This window comes from Olea europaea, chromosome 2 (genome assembly GCF_002742605.1).
Source record: "Olea europaea var. sylvestris chromosome 2, O_europaea_v1, whole genome shotgun sequence".
Taxonomy (NCBI): Eukaryota; Viridiplantae; Streptophyta; class Magnoliopsida; order Lamiales; family Oleaceae; genus Olea; species Olea europaea.
In genome coordinates this window covers 7,764,509-7,786,251 of record NC_036238.1, presented here as the reverse complement: position 1 = coordinate 7,786,251, position 21,743 = coordinate 7,764,509, and the positions used below count along the sequence as shown (strand labels likewise).

Sequence of the window (21,743 nt, the reverse complement as noted above, 5' to 3'; positions counted from 1 at the left end):
TGAGCAAATCTAGGTTGGACTCCCTGTTAGGTAACGTTGGGATGAACGGCAAAAATATTCTTATAACCTGCACCTAAAAATGAAGAAATTTTTAGTAATGGATCTATGTTTAGAGATGTATTCAAACTTCATTAGACAACAATGATCATCTACGTTATTTTTTCATCTGAGATGAGCTTATAAAATATAAAGAGGTTCACGCTCTTTAAAGAGTATTGTGAGTAATCTGAAAATTTCTCCACTCGTTTTCTGTAAAGAAAAGGACTTCTATCCGACCTTTTGCTCCTCTTCTAGTCCCCTCATCTTACCTATTCCGCTCGTGTCTAGTCTCATCCTAGTCTATAGTTCACTTCGGTCCCCTCTTCTTTACCGAGAACATATTGTTAATTGAAGTATGTGGACTTATTTTATTAAAAAAAAAAGAAAAAGAAAAAGAAATTAATAAATGGAACCTAAGTGCACCTTTTGAAAATCCTATATCAATAGATTGGGCCCAAACTAGGTCTACTTTACTATACCAAACAATTTTAAATTTCAATCAAAGACAATAATTAATTTTAACTATACATTTCATGAGAGTCACAACTTTCAATCACACATTTCATTGACTTTTATTAAAATCTATCAAAAATATGATTTAATCTCCACGAACACGAGGCATTAATTTATTTTCCAGGTGGCCTTTGAAGAAGTCGAATAGTTAGTAAAAGTAATATTTTCTTGTTAAAGTTGAACCTCAACCTTGAGGATCCCCACCGCTTCGTCCTAGAGCTTTGTGAGGGAGGTAAATCGCTGGATGTGCCCCAACAGTCCAGAGAACAAGAGCTGCATGTACACTGCGCCTACAAAGAGTCCAATTTCATGTCTCAGGAATCGAACCCCCACATTGCGGCTGCCAACAAGGCATGAGATAACCTCACTCCTTTCCTTTGCACCACTGGACTATGTCCCGAGGGCATATTTTCTTGTTGCATTGCTACAAGGAGGGGAAAGGCCTACTATTTGTGTGGACTGAGAGACACTTAGACGCTACACCAAATATTTATTCTTTTATATTTTTTTTCCCCAAAATATAATTAATTATTCTTTGTGGTCTTTTAAACAGCAAAATATCTCAATCCTTTTATATAATTTTATTTCTATTTGGTAGGATCATGAAAACTCTAAACTTGTCTTATGATTACAAAATAATAATATTTAAAATGCAGAGGTCGGGCCGACAGCATATGCTGGAATCTTTGCTCATGATTTATATATTGGGAGCTGCTACAGTAACAGGGCAGTTGACCGCCCCCAGATCGAACCCCACAAATGGGGGGAGGTCTTTTTTTTTTTATTTGCGGGCCCCACCCCCTGTTACAGGAGCAAATTCCCTATGTATTTCGCGAGTCTTTGTGTGTGTGTGTGTATATATATATATATATATAATTTTGACTTTTTTCAGATGGATCCAATCACGTTCTAAGTAAATTTATTTGTCTACATTCTTTAATATTTTGTATAAAATCATAAGTTAGAAAGTTGAAAATAAGAAGAATAAAGCCATAAAAAAGGAAGACACTGATCGCAGTGGGGCGGGGAATCCTTGCAAGTGGAGAGTGTGAATCCAAAGTGCATTATGAACGGTGGAGTTCGTCATGTAAAGTCTAGTGGTCATACTTTCTTAATTTTCATTTTTATTTTTGGTCAAATTTCCTTCCTAATGTCATAAATAAATATCCTATTTTTGGATTATTTCCTTTGTTTGTTCGAAGTGTTTCACTCCAAAAAAATGAGAAATGAAATTCATAAAATTGAAAAAGGTGAATAATCATCAAATCGCACGATATCTGAACATGATAAAGTTCAAAGTGAAATGTCGTTTGATGTTGATTGAAAGAACTCTGTATTATTTATATAATGAATGCATATTTGATCATATTTATAAAAAAATATATTTAACTTTATGTTACTTACTTTTAGAAAGTTTATCAGTTTGAGTTACTTTTTACTAGAGTATAGATAAAGGATATTTAGATTGTATATAATAAAAAGAAATTAAATTTAGTTAGTATATTTTGAAAGATCATAACCGATAGTATTAATTTTGATTTATCTTTCATCTTTATCTTCTAAAACCTCTTATTAAAATGATGTGAAATGATCTGATGAGCACCGGTGCTCATTTTATGCTAAGTATTGATGACATGACATATCAATTCATTATTGAATACACGTCGTTTGTGTTTAGCATAAAATGAGCTCCAACATTCATTCGATCATTCTTAATGAGATGATAGCGAATTACTCTTATAAACAAGAGCTCGTTAACAAGAAAATTGACTACTTGACTAATCTAATGGTAAAATATCAGCCAACAAAAACTATATGGATGATGATAAATCCTGAACTCTCAGAATTTAGAGATGAGAATTTTTTGAAGAGCAAATTACATGAAGGTTTTATAACAATTATGGACACCTCTTTCATTTCTCAAAAATTCCAATAATCTCTCCCAATTTTTCATTTTGCAATTTTCTCTTACTTAATACTTATATGTAAATTGTGCTATATCACCTAAGTGCTTAGCATAAGTTAAGTTAAGCACAAGTTATTAGAAAATCAGTTATATATATATATATATATATATATATATATATATATATATAATTTTTTAATCTAGACATATAATTTTTTAAAAAATTTTAAAGTTTATTTTTTGTCTTTTTATAGAGTTATTTATTCACAGAAATATTGAAAAATGCACAAACTAAAACTTATTAATATATTTACTAAAAAATCTATACTTTAAACTTTTGGTGCCGATATTTTTACTTTATTGATTTTCCTTTTAAAAAGTGCACAAGCTATAACTGATTAATATATTTATTAAAAAGATGACCTAAAAAATCCTATACTTTAAACCTTTGATGCCAACTTTTTTACTTAAGAATTTTGGTAATATAGTTTAATATTCTAAACTCGATATCGTATGATATAAGGAGTATATTTACCAAAAATTAGAGCCAATGCTGATATATCAAGCAACATATAATATTGAATAATTTTTCAACTTGCTTTATTAAATTATTGTAAAATATTTATTTATGCTGATATGTAAATTATTTGTCAAATGTTTTTGAAAAAATGTATGTTTAATTATTTTATGAATTTTATAACAATATGTGCAATAGTTATTAAATTTTCAACTAGTTTTATTAATTTATCTATGTTTATTGTTAATTATTTATCAATTGTATTCGAAATAAATCATACCCCTCACGTGCAAAATTATTGAAAAACTTAAGATCAAACAATTTCATTGAATTGAGTATGATGGTATGTGATAGCATTTATTATATCAAGAATATCAATAAACTCGATTATTGCAATTGCTCAGGATACCTTTTGGTAAGCAATATCGATAAAACTATCGCGAAGGCTATGAACTTCAAAATGAAGTACAATTTGAAGAATTAACTAAAATTATTTTATCTAAACGAAAAAATTATGAAAAGTATATCATGTGATATCCGAAAAGGAAAATATATAATTCAATTATAAGGATATAATAATTTTTAGGGATAAGCAAATGTTCCAAACCTTTGAAACATTAGCTGATTTTTCCCAGACCTTTCATCTGTTGCAGTCGTTACCTCTAACATTTTCAAATGTTGCATTTGAGGCCATTTTGGATGATTTCCGTAAAAAATTTCGTCAATTGACCATCAAAATAAACTTTGACCACATTTTAATCAAATTTTAAAAGGCAAAAATGGTAAATATTACCATATTAAACTATCAAAAAACTTAAATCAAAAACAAAAAATTAAAAATTAAAAAAAAAAAGAAAGAAAGAAAGAAAGAAATAAAAGAAAAATGGATCTTCTTCTTCTCCACCCACCAACCCCACCCCAATCTAAAACCAGTTGCACCACACAACCCATACAATTCGAAGTCGTGAACCATTGCGCAACCACCTCTACCACATCCTTTAATAACAACAGTATCTCACCCAATTTTACCCATTCGCCACCAGTTAACCACTGCATCATCGACAGCTCCAAGTCGCCAAGAAACCACATAGCTCCTATACTTCACTATCACACCACCGTTCACACCCACCAACTCCATTACACAAACCTAATTCCACACCATAACCCACCAACCTAACCTTAATTCATTTTCCCAAACCCAAAGGTTCAATTCTTTGACCACTGCTTCAATCTCCTTCGAGTGTTGTTTCATTCCACTTCTCTTACTGCTTCATTCCAAAGGTAGTTGATGGCTCTTCACGATGGTGGGTGCATGGTGTTTTATTGTGTGGTGGTGCAATGGTACTTTTGTATGCTGCATCTACTTCTCTTAGGTTGTGGTACTAGCGATGGAAATGTGGTTGATGTGTAGTGGTGGATTGATGATTTGAGTTGTGGATCTATGCAAGAGGTGGTGATGGTGGATCTAGCTAATAATGGTGGGAAATGACGGTGACAGTGGATTCATTATTGCCAGTTTTAGATTGAGGAGAGGGGGTGGGACGGGGGAGAAGAATAAGATCCTTTTTTTTTTTTTTAGAGTTTTTGAATTAAAAATTACCATTTTGCCCTTTTAAATTTGATTAAAAGGGGGTCAAAGTTTATTTTAATAGTCAACTGACAAAATTTTTGACTGAAACTATCCAAAAGGGCCTCATATGCAACATTTGAAAATGTTAGGAGTGACGGCTACAACAAATAAAAAATTTGGAGCAAGTCTGCTAATGTTTCAAAAATTTGGGATTTCTGCTGCAATTATCCCTAATTTTTAAATAGTATAGAAGGGCGAAATTGAAAATATATAGATGACATGGAGAATTCGTTAAAAAAGTAAACTTTAAGGACGTCTTTGAAATATTTGAAAAGTAAGGGAGTTAATAAGTATTTTTGTAATAAGCCTGCTCTTCTTTACGCACATTAATTTCTCCTCAAGAACCCTCGTTCTCTCTTCCAGCTTAATAGTTAAATAAATGCTTCCGGAGCATAGTTCAGTGGTACAAAGGACAGAAATGAGATTATTTCACACTTTGCTGGTAGCCGCAGTATGAGAGTTTGATTCCTGAAATATAGAATTGGAATCCTTATAGGTGTAGTGTACATACAGTTCTTATTCCTTGACCTGTTGGGCACATTTCACAATTTACTTTCCTCACAAAACTTTAAGGATGGTGTGGTGGGGCCCTCAAAGGTTGAGGTTGAATTTTTTTTTTTTTTTCGGGCTAAATAAACTCTTTTTAATTTGATTTGTTTTCCCAAAAAAAAATATCAATTTCCATGAAAGCTCTGGTTCTTACCGGATCGACATCTCCATCTCCACCTCTACATAGCTTTCTCTCCACAAAATCACTTCTTTTGTCGCCTCTCTTTTCTATTTCCACAAATTTTCTTGGATCCCCAAATTTGCAGAAACCCTTCTTCCCTATCAGGTTCTCAGCCGTTCCTATGACTACTTTTGCACGTTCCCCAAGAACAGAGACTCCTCAGACAAATCCGAACAGAATCGAAGCTGAAAATGATGCGTTTAATGATTATGTAAGACACTGCAGAGCCGTGACTTCTGATCTTGTTTCTTGCGTGCCCGTTTCAGGAGAAAAGTCAAATACCCTATGCATGCGTACTGTTTTGGATGAAATTGGTGGTGAAGAAGATGAACAAGAAGATAATTTATGGCAGCAGATGAAAGTTGAGGCAAGCTCAGATATCGATCAAGAACCCATATTGTTTAACTATTATTTCAGTTCAATCTTGTCGCATGATTCTATGGAAAATGCTTTGGCTAATCATCTTTCCATGAAGTTGGGTGATTCTAGTTTGCCCAGTGGTACACTGTATGATCTTTTTGTAGGTTTGCTCACACAGGATCAAGAAATCATGATTGCTGCTAAAGATGATTTGAGAGCTGTTAAAGAAAGGGACCCTGCTTGTATAAGTTATGTTCACTGTTTCTTGAATTTCAAAGGGTTTTTGGCATGCCAGGCTCATAGACTTGCCCATAAGTTATGGTCACAGGGGAGAAAAATTATTGCCCTTCTGATACAAAACAGAGTATCTGAAGTTTTTACTGTGGATATTCATCCTGGGGCCAAAATTGGAAAGGGGATTTTGCTTGATCATGCTACAGGAGTTGTAATCGGAGAAACAGCTGTTATTGGAAATAATGTTTCAATTTTGCATAATGTGACTTTGGGCGGCACTGGAAAAGTTTCTGGGGACAGACATCCAAAAATTGGTGATGGGGTTTTGATTGGGGCAGGCACTTGTGTACTGGGAAATGTTAGAATTGAAGATGGAGCCAAAATTGGTGCGGGTTCTGTTGTGTTGAAACAGGTTCCTGCTAGAACTACTGCTGTAGGAAATCCAGCTAAACTGATTGGTGGGAAAGAGAATCCAATTAAGCTGGATAGTTTTCCCAGTTTTACTATGGATCATACATCAGATATATCCAAGTGGTCTGATTATGTAATCTAGGGCAATCATTTATTCTACTTCTCTAGGACTTTGGGGCTTTTCTTGTGCTTTTAAGGGAGAGCCCAAGTTCTCCTATTAGCATAGAAAAATTCTTGTCTTGGTGTTATGTGTAACGTGTTGTAGTTGCCTTTAAATTCTGTGTTCTGTTGGTACATAATTTGTGAGAGAATCGCCAAGACGGCCTTGTAATGGATTTTTGAAGTAAATTATGTTCCCTTGAACTAGAATTTTGAAGTAATCAATACTGTATGGGATTAGATCTCGTTCCCGTATGTTAGTTTTACTAATGAAAGAGTTGACATAACAGTCCTTCGATAACTTTGTTGACAAATAACTAAAGGACATTGTTACATGTACATTTATATAATAGGTTAGAAAATTTCGTATGTAGTTGTATCATTTGACATTTTAAAACATAGTCAATTTTTTCCCTTTGCATTATTTTATGTAATCTCCTATGTACCATTTTTATGTACAAATAGTATAATCCGTAACTAACTTAAATGTCACTGCCAAGTTTATGCTTCTGAAGTTGAAACCAGATTGAAAGCCAATGCTATTAGTCTCCATTTGATGCCTCAGAAGCTGTTATCAGGCCTTCGGTCTTGCAGAGTAAGGCAGCCTGCAGCAAAGGTTATGTCTCGCGGCTGCGCAGACATAAACTTTGCTCCTTGCTGTGAATACTGGAGAAACCTGCGAAAAATATGCATTTCGGAACTTCTAAGTACAAAACGTTAGTATCAGCGGGGGAAGCAGATTTCTGATCTTACCAGATGAAAGCATCTAATTCAGGATCAACAATCAATTTCACAGAGAAAATTCATTCTTTTATGAGCTGTTAAAACAAAGGGTGCCTTTGGTAACAAAATTAAGAAACGTGAAACATTAATATCAGTAATCAAAGAAGCCAATAATTTGGCAGTAGATTCAACATTGCGGACGGGTATCCTTCCTTCAAATTGCTTCATCTAATAGGTCGAATGAAACCAAAACTTAGAGAGCGTTTGCATAAAAAACAGACGGGATACTCTGTATAACATCATCTATGAACACGAAGTAGGCAATACTGCAACAATTGATGAGAGCAAAAAAAAATAAAAAAAAAATACCGAAGCTCTTGCTCAGTATAGTTGTGATGCTATCGACTTGAAATGTGGATAATTCAACGAGTTTTATTCTAGAAATACATGATGACATACTCAAAATCAAAATTAGTTGCATCTGCTAATTTGTATACGTTAGAATTTGAGTGGGACCCGAATTTTATTTGGAAGATAATTGAGAATTCTAATTAAGGTCTGATAAGTGTAGTTTCTAATTTATTTGAGATTCTAAATGATGATATTTTGTTATTTTTTGAACGAATTAATTTGTTATTTTTTGCTTCTATTAGGAAAAATTCATGTTTCAAAGAAGAATTGGAAGAAAGAACGAAAATGACTAAAATGAAGCAAATTCAAAGTTCGGGGACTAAAATACAAATACACAAAAGTTGTTTCGGACATCAAGATGAAGATTTGAGAGTGCCCGGGGTCAATTAGATGAAGAAATAAGTCAAAGAGATGAATTATAGTCAAAATATTATCATACATAAACTTTTAACCGAAAAAGTTATGATTCGGATTTCTAGTCTCATATTGATATCCAATTTTGGCATAGAAAACGTTTGATCTCTGGAAGAATTGTAGCCTTCTGAGTAATCTTTTCAACGCACTTTGAATTACCTCAATTAGATATCGAGAGAGAAAGTTATGATGTTCGGTTGTTCAAACTTAAGCAATTTGCGCGCCCCAAACAAAAAATGAGCGACTGAGGCACCCCAAAGGCTCCCAGGCGTGCACCCTATATTACACTAGGCGCACGCCTCAATGTTAAATGTGGAAAAATTTAGGTTTCCTTATTCTAGTTTGGTAAGGAATCTCCTTGGCATTGTATAAATAGAAGAACAACCCCACAACGTAAAAAAACCTCCCTTGACCTAATCTTTCATCAAATTCTACATATTCTGGAGGTGAAGAATGAGGCTAGATGATCAACATCAAGAGAATTGTACAAGATTCTTATCCAACCAAAATCAAGATTTAATTCAAGAAAGTGGATTTTTCTATTTTCTTCCATATTTCTTCGATTTGGATCATGTCTTTTCAAAAACAGTGGGACACTTGTCCCCTGCAATTGGCTCCGTTAAATATTTTCTATACCCGTAATGTAATTCTACAAAGTTTGGTAGAATGATCTTCATATGTCGTTAAAAAGATGACTGCAATTTGAGTCCAAAGCAAAAAATGAAACAAATTTTGAAATCACGGATAAAAAATTATGTGCTTTGAAGTCAGAATGCTTGACAAAAGAATAGATTTTTGTAATATATAAGATACTAACTAAGCCTCCGTTTGACTCCCATTAAAATTATAATCCATTTTTCTCACTTTTCTCATTAACTACACATTCTTCAAAAAAATAACATGTAAACCCAAAACTTTTTCTTCTTTTTTAATCACACATTCTTTAAAAAAAAATACTACTCCAAAAATTATAATATCGAATAATGAGGGTCAAACGGGTGCTAAGTAAGAATGTTGTAACTGCTGAAGTACAATTCCATAATTATATTTTGGCATTACTCAGCTTAATATATTATAACTATGGAACCCTTTGATTTTGGTGTCCGATTTATTGTCTCGGGTCGATCATACATTTACTAATAAATTTCCCTCTCATTCAGGTAAAAATAAAAAAATAAAAAAAATAAAATTGGAATTCAGATTATTAAGAATTATTATCTCATTAAACTTTAATTATATTGATTTTTTAATGAATCATTGAAAACTACCGGGTAAACTGTCACTTGGAGGAAATAGACAAGCATTATGAGAATTTTATATTACTTAACGAAAATTACTTATTAAATTGAATGACACCCTACAAAAAGATAATTAAATTATTAAGTGAATTACCTAAATGGTCATTGAATTTTGCAAAAAGTTTCCACGGGATAATTGAACTTTAAAAATCATCCAATTCATAACTGAACTTTACAAAAGGTTTTCACAGGATCACTTAACTTTAAAAATCACCACATTTATCACTGAATTTTGCAAAAGATTTCCACAGGGTCACTGAACTTCACAAAAGGGTTATCGGGTCACTAATTTTAGTGACCCCCAGGAGTCATTTTACAAAGTTCAGTGATGAATTGAACGGTTTTTAAAGTTCAGTGACCCCATGAAAACCTTTTACAAAGTTTAGTGATGAATTTGATGATTTTTAAAGTTCAGTAATCCCGTAAAAAACTTTTACAAAGTTCAGTGACCATATGGGTAATTCACTCTTAAATTATTACACATCTGCCCACGAAGTAGGTTAGGTGACAATCAACTAATCAAAAAGCGAAATAAGAGACCAGGCACGGTCCCCACTCCATTTTAGCTTTGCCTCTCTCATGTGTCCAATGAAGTGATGAGGGCATACTCTTAGACGCTTCGTCCAAAGTGTTACCATTCGAGATAAGGCATCAACTTTCTGCTGCAGTACAATTTCGAGGCGATTGGCAAAATGACATCTTCTACGAAAAGTCTTGACGACAAGTACCAATAGGCATGACGACTCTACAATTTCAGATAACTTTTTAACTTATGCTGGCTACGGTAGAAGCAGGTGTACAACGACTAGGGATTCACATAGTTGACGATATATGGCTTAAGAAGTGAATCGTTAAGATGAAGACATGTGTGAGAAACTTCTCCCAGGTATAAATATTCACACTTAGTATCACCCAAATATAATCTCAATTTGAATATTAAACTCTCAATCACATCAACACAATCAGAGTTATACCCTATACATACCGGAACTCGCCCTTGTTATTTTGGTGAGTGTGAGCTTCACAAACAACACCACTTGTTTTGTCCATCTCCCACACCCAAATATCTTCATTATCGTATAGACTTGAGATCGAAGTGCTTGCAACCATCGTATCCCGTCAGAGCTATGATCACATATAGTCAAATGTCGATGTCCAAGTGTACATGTAATATAGGCATGCAAGGGACCAGAGTTGAATCTGTTGATAGTTGAATGAGACATATTTGAAGATGGACAAAAATATTTACCTTTTGTAGCAATGGTAATTGAATTATTGAAGGACAAAATACAGAAGAAATAAATTAACAGAATTAATGATTACGTGGCCAACCCTAAATTTTAAATTAGTGCAAAAAGAATATGAAGTTTTCTATTGTTGCTTATTATAGCATAGATTGTGTCAAGTAGATATAGAGGGACAGGGACAGGCACAGGTGCATGTATATTCCTTAAAACATTGCCTCCCATGGCATAATTTAGTGGTGCAAAGAATAAGAGTGAGGTTATCTTACGCTTTGTTGGCAGTTGCAGTGTGGGGGTTCGATTCCTGAAACATGAAATTGGACTCTTTGTAGGCGCAGTATACATGCAACTCTTGTTCCCTGGCCTATTGGGGCACATACCGCGATTTACCTCCCTCACAAAGGTCTAGAGACGGGATAGTGAAGGCCCTAAAAGTTAGAGTTCAACCTTTGTATTCCTTAAAACATCTCATATAAATTACTCTGTAAAAGTCTCCTGAAGATTTCTTATTAGGTACCAGCGTCATAGTAGGTGTATTGGGATAATGACAGGCGCATTTAATACGTCCCATTTACAGGAAGAAAGAGAGAAACTTCATCGTTCTTGATGAATCGACTAAATTTGAAATTTTCTTTACCGTTTAAACTTAGTTTGATTCTCATTTTTTTACCACAAAAATAAAAAAAATATGATTTTTATCCATTACATCATGTCACTATATTTGATTTTTTATATTTTATGTTGGTCTCATAATAGTTATATTTTTCATTCCCATTCTTATAAAAATAGATATTAAACGAGACCTAACAATCTTTTTTGTCCGATTACGACACTGATATATTAGTTAATGTACCGATATGACATATCATCAAGTCTCAATGCAAATCTAAAATAATCTCGACTGAAATTTAAACAATTAAAGAGCTGATACAGATTTATTTATTTAAAATGACTGAAAGTGTACACACGTGCATCACACAATCTACGTTGTGGCTACAAGAACTCAATTTGCTGCACAGACTATAGGAACTGAGAGTGCTGCAATTCCAATACAAAAGCACCATTCTTTGGAGTTTAATTTTCCCCAGTGAGCAACAGTGGCCATGATCTCAAGTAATCCCACCTCAAGAACAACAATGATCCCCACAATACCAAGAATTATGAGTAAACATTTTCTATACGCAAACAATTCCTCAGTCATACTAGTTTTTTTCTTGAACATTATCATGGCTGTGATCAAACCGAAAATTTGACAGAAGACATAACAGCAGTTGATCATGGATTTCAGGACTGTTTTGTGGGCTTCGTGAAAAAAATGAGTTCCTTTCAACTGTAAGAAGATTAAAATTGTGATTTGGAATAAGGATTGAACTGCTACGTTTCTCCACATGGTCCTGTTCATGATTGGATCACCGGCATCCCGAACACCGGATTCTCCCTGCAGTTCTACTATTCTTATCGCCAAAGCAAGGGCGCCAAGAACATCCATAATTACATTTATCCACAGGACTTGAAATGGCAAAATTTGCACCTCTCTCCTAGCTATTACAAAGACGAAGTTGACAGTGAAGGCAGTAATATTGAGAGTCAATTGCAATTGCGTGAACTTTTTAATGCTTTCTTGTACGAACCTTCCCAATTTTATGATGGTAAAGATTGGCGAAATATTCTGGTTCAAGACAACAATATCTGCGTCTTCGGCTCCACGCAGGCTGCCCATGAAAATCCCAACATCAGCTTCTATTAGAGATGGACAATCTCTAATACACGAACCAGCGAGTGCTACGACCTTATTTTTTTGTTTTAGGCACTGTACAAACTGTAGTCTGTCGGTAGGAAAGGTATTGGCAATCACATGGATGTTTTCTATTGTCTTCAGGCGTTCTTCTTGGTCTTTCTTGAGGAAATCAGATGCTTCAGTTATAGCTCCTTCAATATCTTCTTCGGGCCTTAAAATTCCAGAATAAAGAGCGATGATTCTTGCTGTGGTTACGTCTGTATCAACGACTAACTTGAAAGCGACACCAGAAGCTCGACAATCTTGAATTGCTTGTCTCATCTCAGGTGCATATGGATTCTTCAAGCTCACAAGGGCTAAAAAGATTAACCCATGTTCCAAGAGTTTTAGGGTTTCTTCATTATCATCAGCATCATCTTCTTCAATCTCGCCATTCTCTTCTTCCCGGTTTATTTCTTTATAAGCAAAAGCCAGGACCTGGAGACAATTGGATGCAATTTTCTGAAATTCTCTATTCAACAAATCTTTTTTATCTTCATCTAAGGTTTGCATTGTTCCATCCCCCTTACAATAATGAGAGCACATGGATAGCATTTTTTCAAATTCTCCATTGCAATGAATGTGCAAAACTCTGCCTGCCTCTTTATGTTTCTTTAGCACCAAACCACAAGAATTCTTGTTGAGATCAGGAGATTTATTAATATCAAGGACGGCACAAGAAGTATTGAATTCAAACATATCAATATCAAGCATCTGATGAGCCCAATAGCAAAGAGCGTTTTCTTGGCCATTGCAAGAAGCATATGCACAAAATCCATCTTGCAGAATTTGAAGGACTTCTCCAGCTACTTCTCTCGAGACATCCTTAATAGAATCGAAACCAATCCACAAATCGGCCATCCTTGAATGGTGCAAGGCGAGATCATTGGTTATGCCAGTGCAGATTGTGGTGACTAAGCCGATTGTAGCACAGGATGGAAGTCTTCGAACTATTGCCCCGTGGGACTTCATTTTATTCGATGCATAAACAAAAGAGACGAAAATACCTAATGGCAACCCGTCTCTCAAAGCGAAGAGTAAGATGCTAAGAACAGCAACCAATCCACTAGCTTTGGTGCCTTGCTTCTTCATCCGCTTTGCGTATCCATTCACCAAATCCTCTACTGAGTTCTTCACACCCTTTGGATCTGGGTTGTAACTATCATCACATACATACAGGAAACATCGGAATAGCTGGACTACAAGAATGAATAACGAAAGACTCAGCCAAATTTTCTCCAGACGGGAGCTGGTATTATCAATTGAGATTTGCAGTTTGGATTCTTGGTTATCAATTTTCTGAGTACTGCTGAGTGATCTCATCATCCGACTTCTTTCCGTGTTCTTGCCGACTGATAGCACAAGCATTTGGCAGTTGCCTTCCTTCACTTTAGCACCAGTAAAAAGAGAAGGATTTTTGTAATAACTGGAATCGCCATGGAGAAAATCATCATCGAGCTTAAATGAAGAGTTCCCTTCTATGAATAATCCATCAGCAGGGACCTGATTACCAGCTTGTAAGCACACAATATCACCGACCACAACTTCAGAATCCGAAAATTGTGTCATTTTCCCGTGTCGTACAACACGAACATGTATTTTATTCTTTAACAATCTCCTTCGTCTTATTCTGGACTTGATAAATCTACAGAGAAGACCAAAATAGAGGGCAAAGAAGATGACTGAAACTACTATTACTCCATCCCTAAGCCCTTCAACGGGCCCGTTTCTCTTGATTCCGATTACAGCAGACAGTAGAGCACAACACAAAAGAAGAATAATTGTCGTATCTTTAAAACCTTGCAAAGCCAACCGAAAGAAGCCATCTACCACCACGGGACGCGTCTGCTCCTCCAAGTATAAGTTGGAGCCAAATGCTTTGTGGCGGCGGCAAAGATCTCCGGCATCCCCGCTTATTCCTGTTTCTGCATTAGTTTCTAATGCTGCCATTAATCCTGGCATCCCCCCGAATGGCCGAAGAGAGTCGCTGTCGTTCACTTGTACTAATATTGCTAGACATTCCTGGTTAACTCCGAACGTGGGGACTTCTGCCGGATTGTCACAGTTGAGCATTGAATCCGCCGCCATGAGGCAAGAAATATTTATTCATGAACAACTATTTTTTTTTTGGGTTCAGTTTACAAAAGTATCTAGAGTTTATAGTTTTAGCTAAAGAGAAGGTTCAGTTACACTCAAGAAGTCATAGAGTGTGTGTTTATGTTCTTTTGTTGAATGCCTTGAAGTGGGTATAATGGCAAATGGAGAGAAAATGAAAGAAAAAAGCTCGGAAGTTCATCGGAATTTTTCTCCGAATTTTCCCTTTATGGATTGTAATGAATTCATTTCTTATTGGCTCATTTTATGCACTTATCCAGTTGAATAATGAAAAGTGGGATTAAATGACTGAATTAATAGTATATTAGCGAGTCCAAATATTTGTGTCTAGCCTTTGATCAAAATATAATTTTAACAATCTTAAAATGGACCATCAAAACAGAAAATTAAAAATAAACTCAAAATTAAAAATTGAAATGGAAATCAAACATATCCTAATGTTTTCTAGAGCTTTTCAAGTAATACTTAAGATCGATGTAATAGTCAACACAACCTGTTAATAGAATTCAACTCCTATTAGGTTTAAAATTCATTTATTTTCAAATTAATTTTCAACACATATTTTCTCAGCAAATTAATTTTCTTTAAATGTTAAAGAAACATGAACGAGGATAATATCATGCAAAAAGTTTCAATCAATCAAAACTTAGACAATGATATCTCCCATTACCTAAATTTGTGGTATTTTCATGTTGAAAATCTTTTGAAAATTTCTGAAATTTCTTGGAGAAATTACTCAGATATTTCATTCAATTTTTAGCCCCAAAAGTCTTGGCCTTTTACTTAACGCGGCTCCGTATCATTGTCAAAAGCGAATAACGACCAACTATGGTCCAAGATACTTTTCCCATTTGGGAATTGAAACAAAATTATCATCGGTGGAAGATTAGGTCTTATTATATAGTCTATGTATTAACAACAATTAAAATTTTAACATATATGTTCTAAAAGAGAAAATAATTCGGGAAAGAAATGTTGCTCTAAAACTTGTATGGTTTTAAACGTACAGTAAATAATTGTTGCACTATCTATTAGCGTGTATTATTAGAAATTATTTAGAAATTATTTACTTACTGCAATTTAGGTAGTTTCCTTGTACATAATAGTTAGTTTTCATGTATACTTTGTATCCTAAAATAACTTGTAACTTCTATTAAGAAAAACCAAGACATAGGAGAAATTCATTCAGCTAAAATATTGTCATGGTATCAGAGTCCTTACTGGAGCAAATTATGTTGCTGCTACCACTTTAGTCGCTAGTTCTGCTCCACCACCTGTTCCCGTTCAAGTTCCAGCCTCTCCTAACTCTTCCCAAACTTCCATAACTCCTGATATGATTCAACAAATGGTTATCTCTGCTTTGTCTGCTTTAGGTATCTCAAGTAATCCACCCTCTACTTTTTCTTCTTGGTTATTAGATTCCGGTGCATCTAACCATATGACTCACGATCCTCGATTGCTTAGTAACCTTAGACCATATAATGGACCTTTCAGTAGACACACTGTCGATGGTAACACTATTCCTGTCTCAGCTATGGGAGACATATCACCAGATTTGTCTAATGTTTGTCTCTTCTAATTTATCAACTAACCTTCTATCTGTCGAACAACTTGTTGATAATAATTGTACTGTCTTTTTTTCTTCTTCTGGTTGTCATGTGCGGGATCAGGTGTCTGGAAGGACGATCGTGAAGGGACCTAAGAAGGGACGTCTATTTCCTATATCATCGAAGCCCGTTCCATTTTCTTCTTTTGTTTGTAATTCTGCTACTTTAGATGTTTTTGATTGGCATAAGGAATTAGGTCATCCCAATTTGTATGTGCTAAAACACTTGTTAAACTCGGGTTTGCTTGGTAATAAAACTACTACTTCGGTTATTTCTCTTGATTGTGCTTCATGTAGGCTTGCTAAAAGTAAAGTTTTACCATTCCCGTCTCATGGTTCTCGTGCTTTGTATATTTTCGATGTTATTCATAGTGATGTATGGGGTCCTACACCTGTGGTATCTCATACTCCTTATAAATATTTTGTTACTTTTATTGATGATTATAGTCGATTTACTTGGATTTATTTTCTTCGTGCGAAGAGTGAGGTCTTCTCTGCCTTTCAACCCTTTCTTGCTCATTGACAATCAATTCTCATCTTCCATCAAAATCTTAAGATCTGATTTGGGAGGTGAATATATGTCTAGTGCTTTTCAATCATTCTTACAAACCAAAGGTATTCTTTCTTAGCAATCTTGCCCTTCTATCCCTCAACAAAACGGGGTGGCAGAATGCAAGAACTGTCAACTTCTTGATGTGGTTCGAGCCCTTTTAATTGAGTTTTCAGTTCCCTCTCATTTTTGGTGTGAAGCATTGTCTACTGCTGTGCATCTCATTAATCGATTACCTTTTCCAACTCTTAATAATGCTTCTCCATTTTATAAACTCTTTGGTCATCATCCTACATACTCTCATCTCCATCCCTTTGGCTGTGTATGTTTTGTTCATTTGCCGTCACATGAAGGGCAAAACTCACCCCTCAATCTGTCAAGTGTGCCTTTCTGGGATATGGTGGAACTCAAAAAGGGTACATCTGTTATGATCCTACATCAAAAAAATTCAAATTTCTCGTAATGTAATTTTTTTTTGAAAAGCAGTCATTCTTCAGTTCAGAAATCGTGGTTTTCCCTCCCGTGTTCTCTGTTTTACCTAATTTTCCCTCAGAACCATCTAGGTTCAAGCCTGGCCTTGTTTACACTCAGAGGCATGCTGCACCTATTACTAGTCCAGACCTTTTATCTTCGACGATGATCCTTCCAAGTCTCACTGATCCTCCATCTACAACGTCAGATCCTGCACCTTATGATCTACCGCCTCCTGTTCCTCTTCGTCGTACTTCTCGTGTTTCTCAACCACCCGATAGGTATGGTTTTTCCTCCCATAGTTCTATGACTGCTACACTTAATTCGATTTCTATTCCTTCCTCCTATAGACAGGCTATGGAACATGAATATTGGGAACATGCTATGGAAGTAGAACTCGAGGCACTTGAGGCCAATCAGACCTGGGATATTGTGCCATGTCCACAAATAGTGAAAACCATTGGAAGTAAATGGGTATATTTTGTCAAACTTCATTCTGATGGTTCTCTTGAACGTTATAAGGCTCGTTTGGTTGCTTTGGGTAATCGTCAGGAGTATGTAATAGATTATGATGAGACATTTGCTCCTGTGGCCAAAATGACCACTTTTCGTCTCTTGTTATCGCTTGTCGCTTCCCAGTCATGGTCTTTACATCAAATGGATGTGAATAATGCATTTCTACATGGAGACCTCAAGGAGGACATTTATATGAAACTTCCATCTGGTATGCCTCTTCCCTCAGTTGATTCTGTCTGTAAGCTAAAACGCTCTTTGTATGGTCTTAAGCAGGCTCCTCGTGCTTGGTTTGACAAGTTTCGTGGCACTCTTTTCGATTTTTCTTTTACTCAAAGCCAGTATGATGCATCTCTGTTTTTTCATAAGAGTCTCGCTGGTATTGTTTTTTTGTTGGTATATGTGGATCATATTATTATCTTTGGATCTAATCACAGTCTTATTCAGAAACTTCAGCAACATCTTCACTCTATTTTTTGTATGAAAGACCTTGGTCAGCTTACTTACTTTCTTGGCTTAGAGGTACATACTACATCACATGGTCTCTTCTTGAATCAACATAAATATATTCCAGACTTGATTGGATTAGCTGATCTCTCTGAAGCCTCCTCAATTGATATGCCGCTGGAGCTTAATGTTAAATATCGAAAGGCCGAAGGAGATATTCTTCCAGATTCTACTCTTTATCGAAGGCTGGTTGGTAGTCTCATCTATCTCACTATCACATGTCCGGATATTTTATTTGCAGTTCATACTGTAAGTAAGTTTATGGACGCCCCTCATCATCTTCATATGGTGGCTGTCCATCGCATTATTTGCTATCTTATTGGAACTCCTCATCGTGGTCTCTTTTTCCTTTGAGGGTCGTCTTTTGAGCTCGCAGCTTACAGTGATGCTAATTGGGCTGGTTGTCCTGATTCTTGTCGTTCTACTACTGGGTGGTGTATTTTTTTTGGTGATGCTCTTATTTCTTGGAAATGTAAGAAACAGGACTGTGTTTCTAAGTCCTCCACTGAGGCTGAATATCGAGCTATGTCGGCTGCATGCTCTGAGTTTGTGTGGTTACGTGGTCTTCTTGCCGAACTTGGTTTTCCTCAGTCACAACCTACGCCTCTTCATTGTGACAACACTAGTGCAATTCAAATTGCAGCCAATCTTGTGTATCATGAACGCACTAAACTTATCAAAGTGGACTGTCAATATATTCGGGACACCTATGATTCCAAGGTCATCGCTCTTCCCCATGTTTCCACTTCTCAACAAGTCACAGATATTTTCACCAAATCTTTAACACGCCACTGTCATAATTACCTCGTCAGCAAATTGATGCTTGTGGACTCCCTAACATCAATTTGAGGGGGGATATTAGCGTGTATTATTAGAAATTATTTAGAAATTATTTACTTACTGCAATTTAGGTAGTTTCCTTGTACATAATAGCTTGTTTTCATGTATACTTTGTATCCTAAAATAACTCGTAACTTCTATAAAGAAAAACCAAGACACAGGAGAAATTCATTCAGCAAAAGTATTGTCACTATCGACTTAATACTTATCTCCTTTTTTAGTTTAGCTAAAAAGATTAATAAAAAATTTAAGTCAAAGTTAAAATAATTTTAATTTTACATTTAATGGAATCCACAACATTTATAAAATTTTCATCTACATATTTAATATATTTTTATTAAAATCTACTAAAATTATGATTTTTAGCAAAACCAGGTCAAAAGCTTCATATATCAGCAGTCGTAATATAAGCAAATTGAAAGATATGGCCTACAAAACCATAGAAGGATGGTTACTTGTACTAAAGCTTCCAATATTTTTTATTTATTTTTATTTTTTTATATCTGGCACTACAATTATAGTAATACTTTATTTTATTTAAGAGTTTTGCTACACATACACCAGGGTTAACACTCCTGTGTACACTTCCCTTACATACGTGATCCCAAGATTTTTTTATTGCAGTGGGACCCATCTCCTCTTGTGAGGAGAGTGTACACCGGAGTGTCAAACTCTATATATAAATAGCATTTTCCTTTATTCAATTTCTAACCCGCGAAATCCAATAATTATAAGATGTTGCATCAATACAATTGAAAAGTGGTGGAATAAAATAAAAATTGTTGATAATTTCTATTATTAGGACTTGATTTGGTGCGTCACTTTCTTAGCCATTTATTAAAGGCTGGATTTTTTGCTTTCTAACGTGGAGAGATCGCCTTTGACTTTTGGGGAAGGTGAAAGTGGGGCAACCTCTATTGAGAAACCAACTATTCCCAATCTGAAAGCGTTAAAACTCTTAGCTTGAGTCGAGGTGACTTTAGTCCATTCATGGCTCGATTTTAATCTCTTCCAAACAAGTAGTGAGTTTTATAATTCTAAATTTTGTAGGGCCCTAATGGCTCGATTGTGACATGACATAATTCACATTCAAAGTTTTGTTGATACGTTTCTTTCCATCGTATGTATGTACTTATAACTAGTCATTTAGAACATAATGCATATGCTAAACTTGAGAAGACAATAAGTTAAAATCTCTAATATTTTGTTTAACCCACCAAACTTTTGACCAAGGTCTGCCATCTCTGACTTCCAAAACGGTTGATTTTCTTGTCAAAAGTTTTATCTTTTGAACAACTTTTAACATTGGTATTTTAGAATTCTGGACAATTCGTGTTAAGGACAAATTCTTATTGAATTTGCTCTTTCTTCTTTCTTACATAAAACAGATATTTCATGAAGATCCCTGCACAGGCATATCCTGACCTTAACATTTTAGCTACCCATTATGTACAGTAAACAAATATATTCAGACGCAATTCTTTTAAAAATCTTATCAGTAAATAATGATAATGATTGTTGGGGTTGTATATGTGAATAAATTAGACGCGTTTTCTAAATTAATAATTTCAAATAAGTCCAATCGAATTAATATTCTCGCCATGGCCCGACCGACGGCCGGGCCACTCTTCTGTTCGTGTGCGCTGGATATGCATGAAACTATTTTTAATATATAATAAAAGGACAAATTTAAAACTCAATTATGCATGGCGATTGGACATTAAAAATTAGTGGTTACTGAAATCTTGAATATTAATGTTGATCTTCAATCAAATTTCATTTCATCTACTTGTGTTAGTTTGAGTAACAGAGAATCTGATGAGGTAGTCTTGCTGGTAAATAACTACGTATAATGTCGTTAATCATGCTATTAATTAAAAAAATACTCCTTGAATGTCTTGATGTGTACATACGCACATATTCAATTTTTTTAGCCCTTTTTTTAAAATGAGTTTTGTAATAGGGAATTATTATATAATATGTGGTTGTAAAGTAGATTTTTTTCTTTGGGTTTACGTACAAAATATTTCATTGTGAGATTGTATGATTGAAAATAATTTTCTTTTGAAAAATGAGTTTTAGGATAATGGGAATCAAACAAGGGTTTAGTGTCTATATAATTTTGTTAAAACTAACTTTTTAGTACATTTTAATAAAAATTGATGAGAATTGTGGTCAAAAAGTGAAAATTGTGGGTCACATAAAATCTATAGTTAAAATTAATCATTTATTTCGACTCAAATTTAAGTTGATAAAACCGAACAAAAGCATAATCAAAGAATGGGAATTGAAGGTAATTATCCGTCCAATTTCGAAGGTTATCTTTGAAGATTGCAAGGTTTTTTAAGCTGTGAAATTTGGGAAGCATGATTATGAACTGTTATTGACAGATTTGTTTTTCATCTCCTCTTGGAGGATTTGAAATCGTTTAGAAGTTTAGCACCTTGATGTGATGAATGTGTAATGCATTGATTCATGTTCCAATACTTGTTTTGGATCATTTGTTCATTGTAGTGTCTTTTTTTGCATGTCCGATACATCAGAAGGATTTGTGCCCACAATTTTGACCAATAAAATTTATTTACCCGATAAAAAAAGAGTGGGAATTGAAAGAGAATAATTTGACCCGGAGGGTTTCTCTAATCCAATTTTCACAATTCCGCGTTAGCGTGGAAATATGACACAGCAACATGAATCAATTAAATCATATGTAAAGGGAAGTCAAAAGCATTAGTACATCCACTGTTTTGGCATTACTCATATCATGCAGTTACT

General features: G+C 34.8%; 2 protein-coding genes across 2 annotated transcripts; one reads left to right on the top strand and one right to left on the bottom strand.

Annotated features, from left to right (window-relative positions):
* Positions 1-5,273: 5,273 nt before the first annotated feature.
* Positions 5,274-6,724, top strand: LOC111410106 (serine acetyltransferase 1, chloroplastic-like). Its single transcript, XM_023040307.1, has one exon. The coding sequence runs from the start codon at positions 5,289-5,291 to the stop codon at positions 6,480-6,482; it is 1,194 nt and encodes a 397-aa protein (XP_022896075.1). The 5' UTR covers positions 5,274-5,288; the 3' UTR covers positions 6,483-6,724.
* A 4,868-nt stretch (positions 6,725-11,592) lies between these two features.
* On the bottom strand, positions 11,593-14,454 carry LOC111371916 (putative calcium-transporting ATPase 13, plasma membrane-type). The gene has a single exon (XM_022994068.1). The coding sequence runs from the start codon at positions 14,452-14,454 to the stop codon at positions 11,593-11,595; it is 2,862 nt and encodes a 953-aa protein (XP_022849836.1).
* Positions 14,455-21,743: the final 7,289 nt, after the last annotated feature.

What these genes read in the sequence shown, in the direction of transcription:
- LOC111410106 (XM_023040307.1), top strand. Translation starts at nt 5,289, where the DNA reads ATGAAAGCTCTGGTTCTTACCGGATCGACATCTCCATCTCCACCTCTA.
- LOC111371916 (XM_022994068.1), bottom strand. Translation starts at nt 14,454, where the DNA reads ATGGCGGCGGATTCAATGCTCAACTGTGACAATCCGGCAGAAGTCCCC.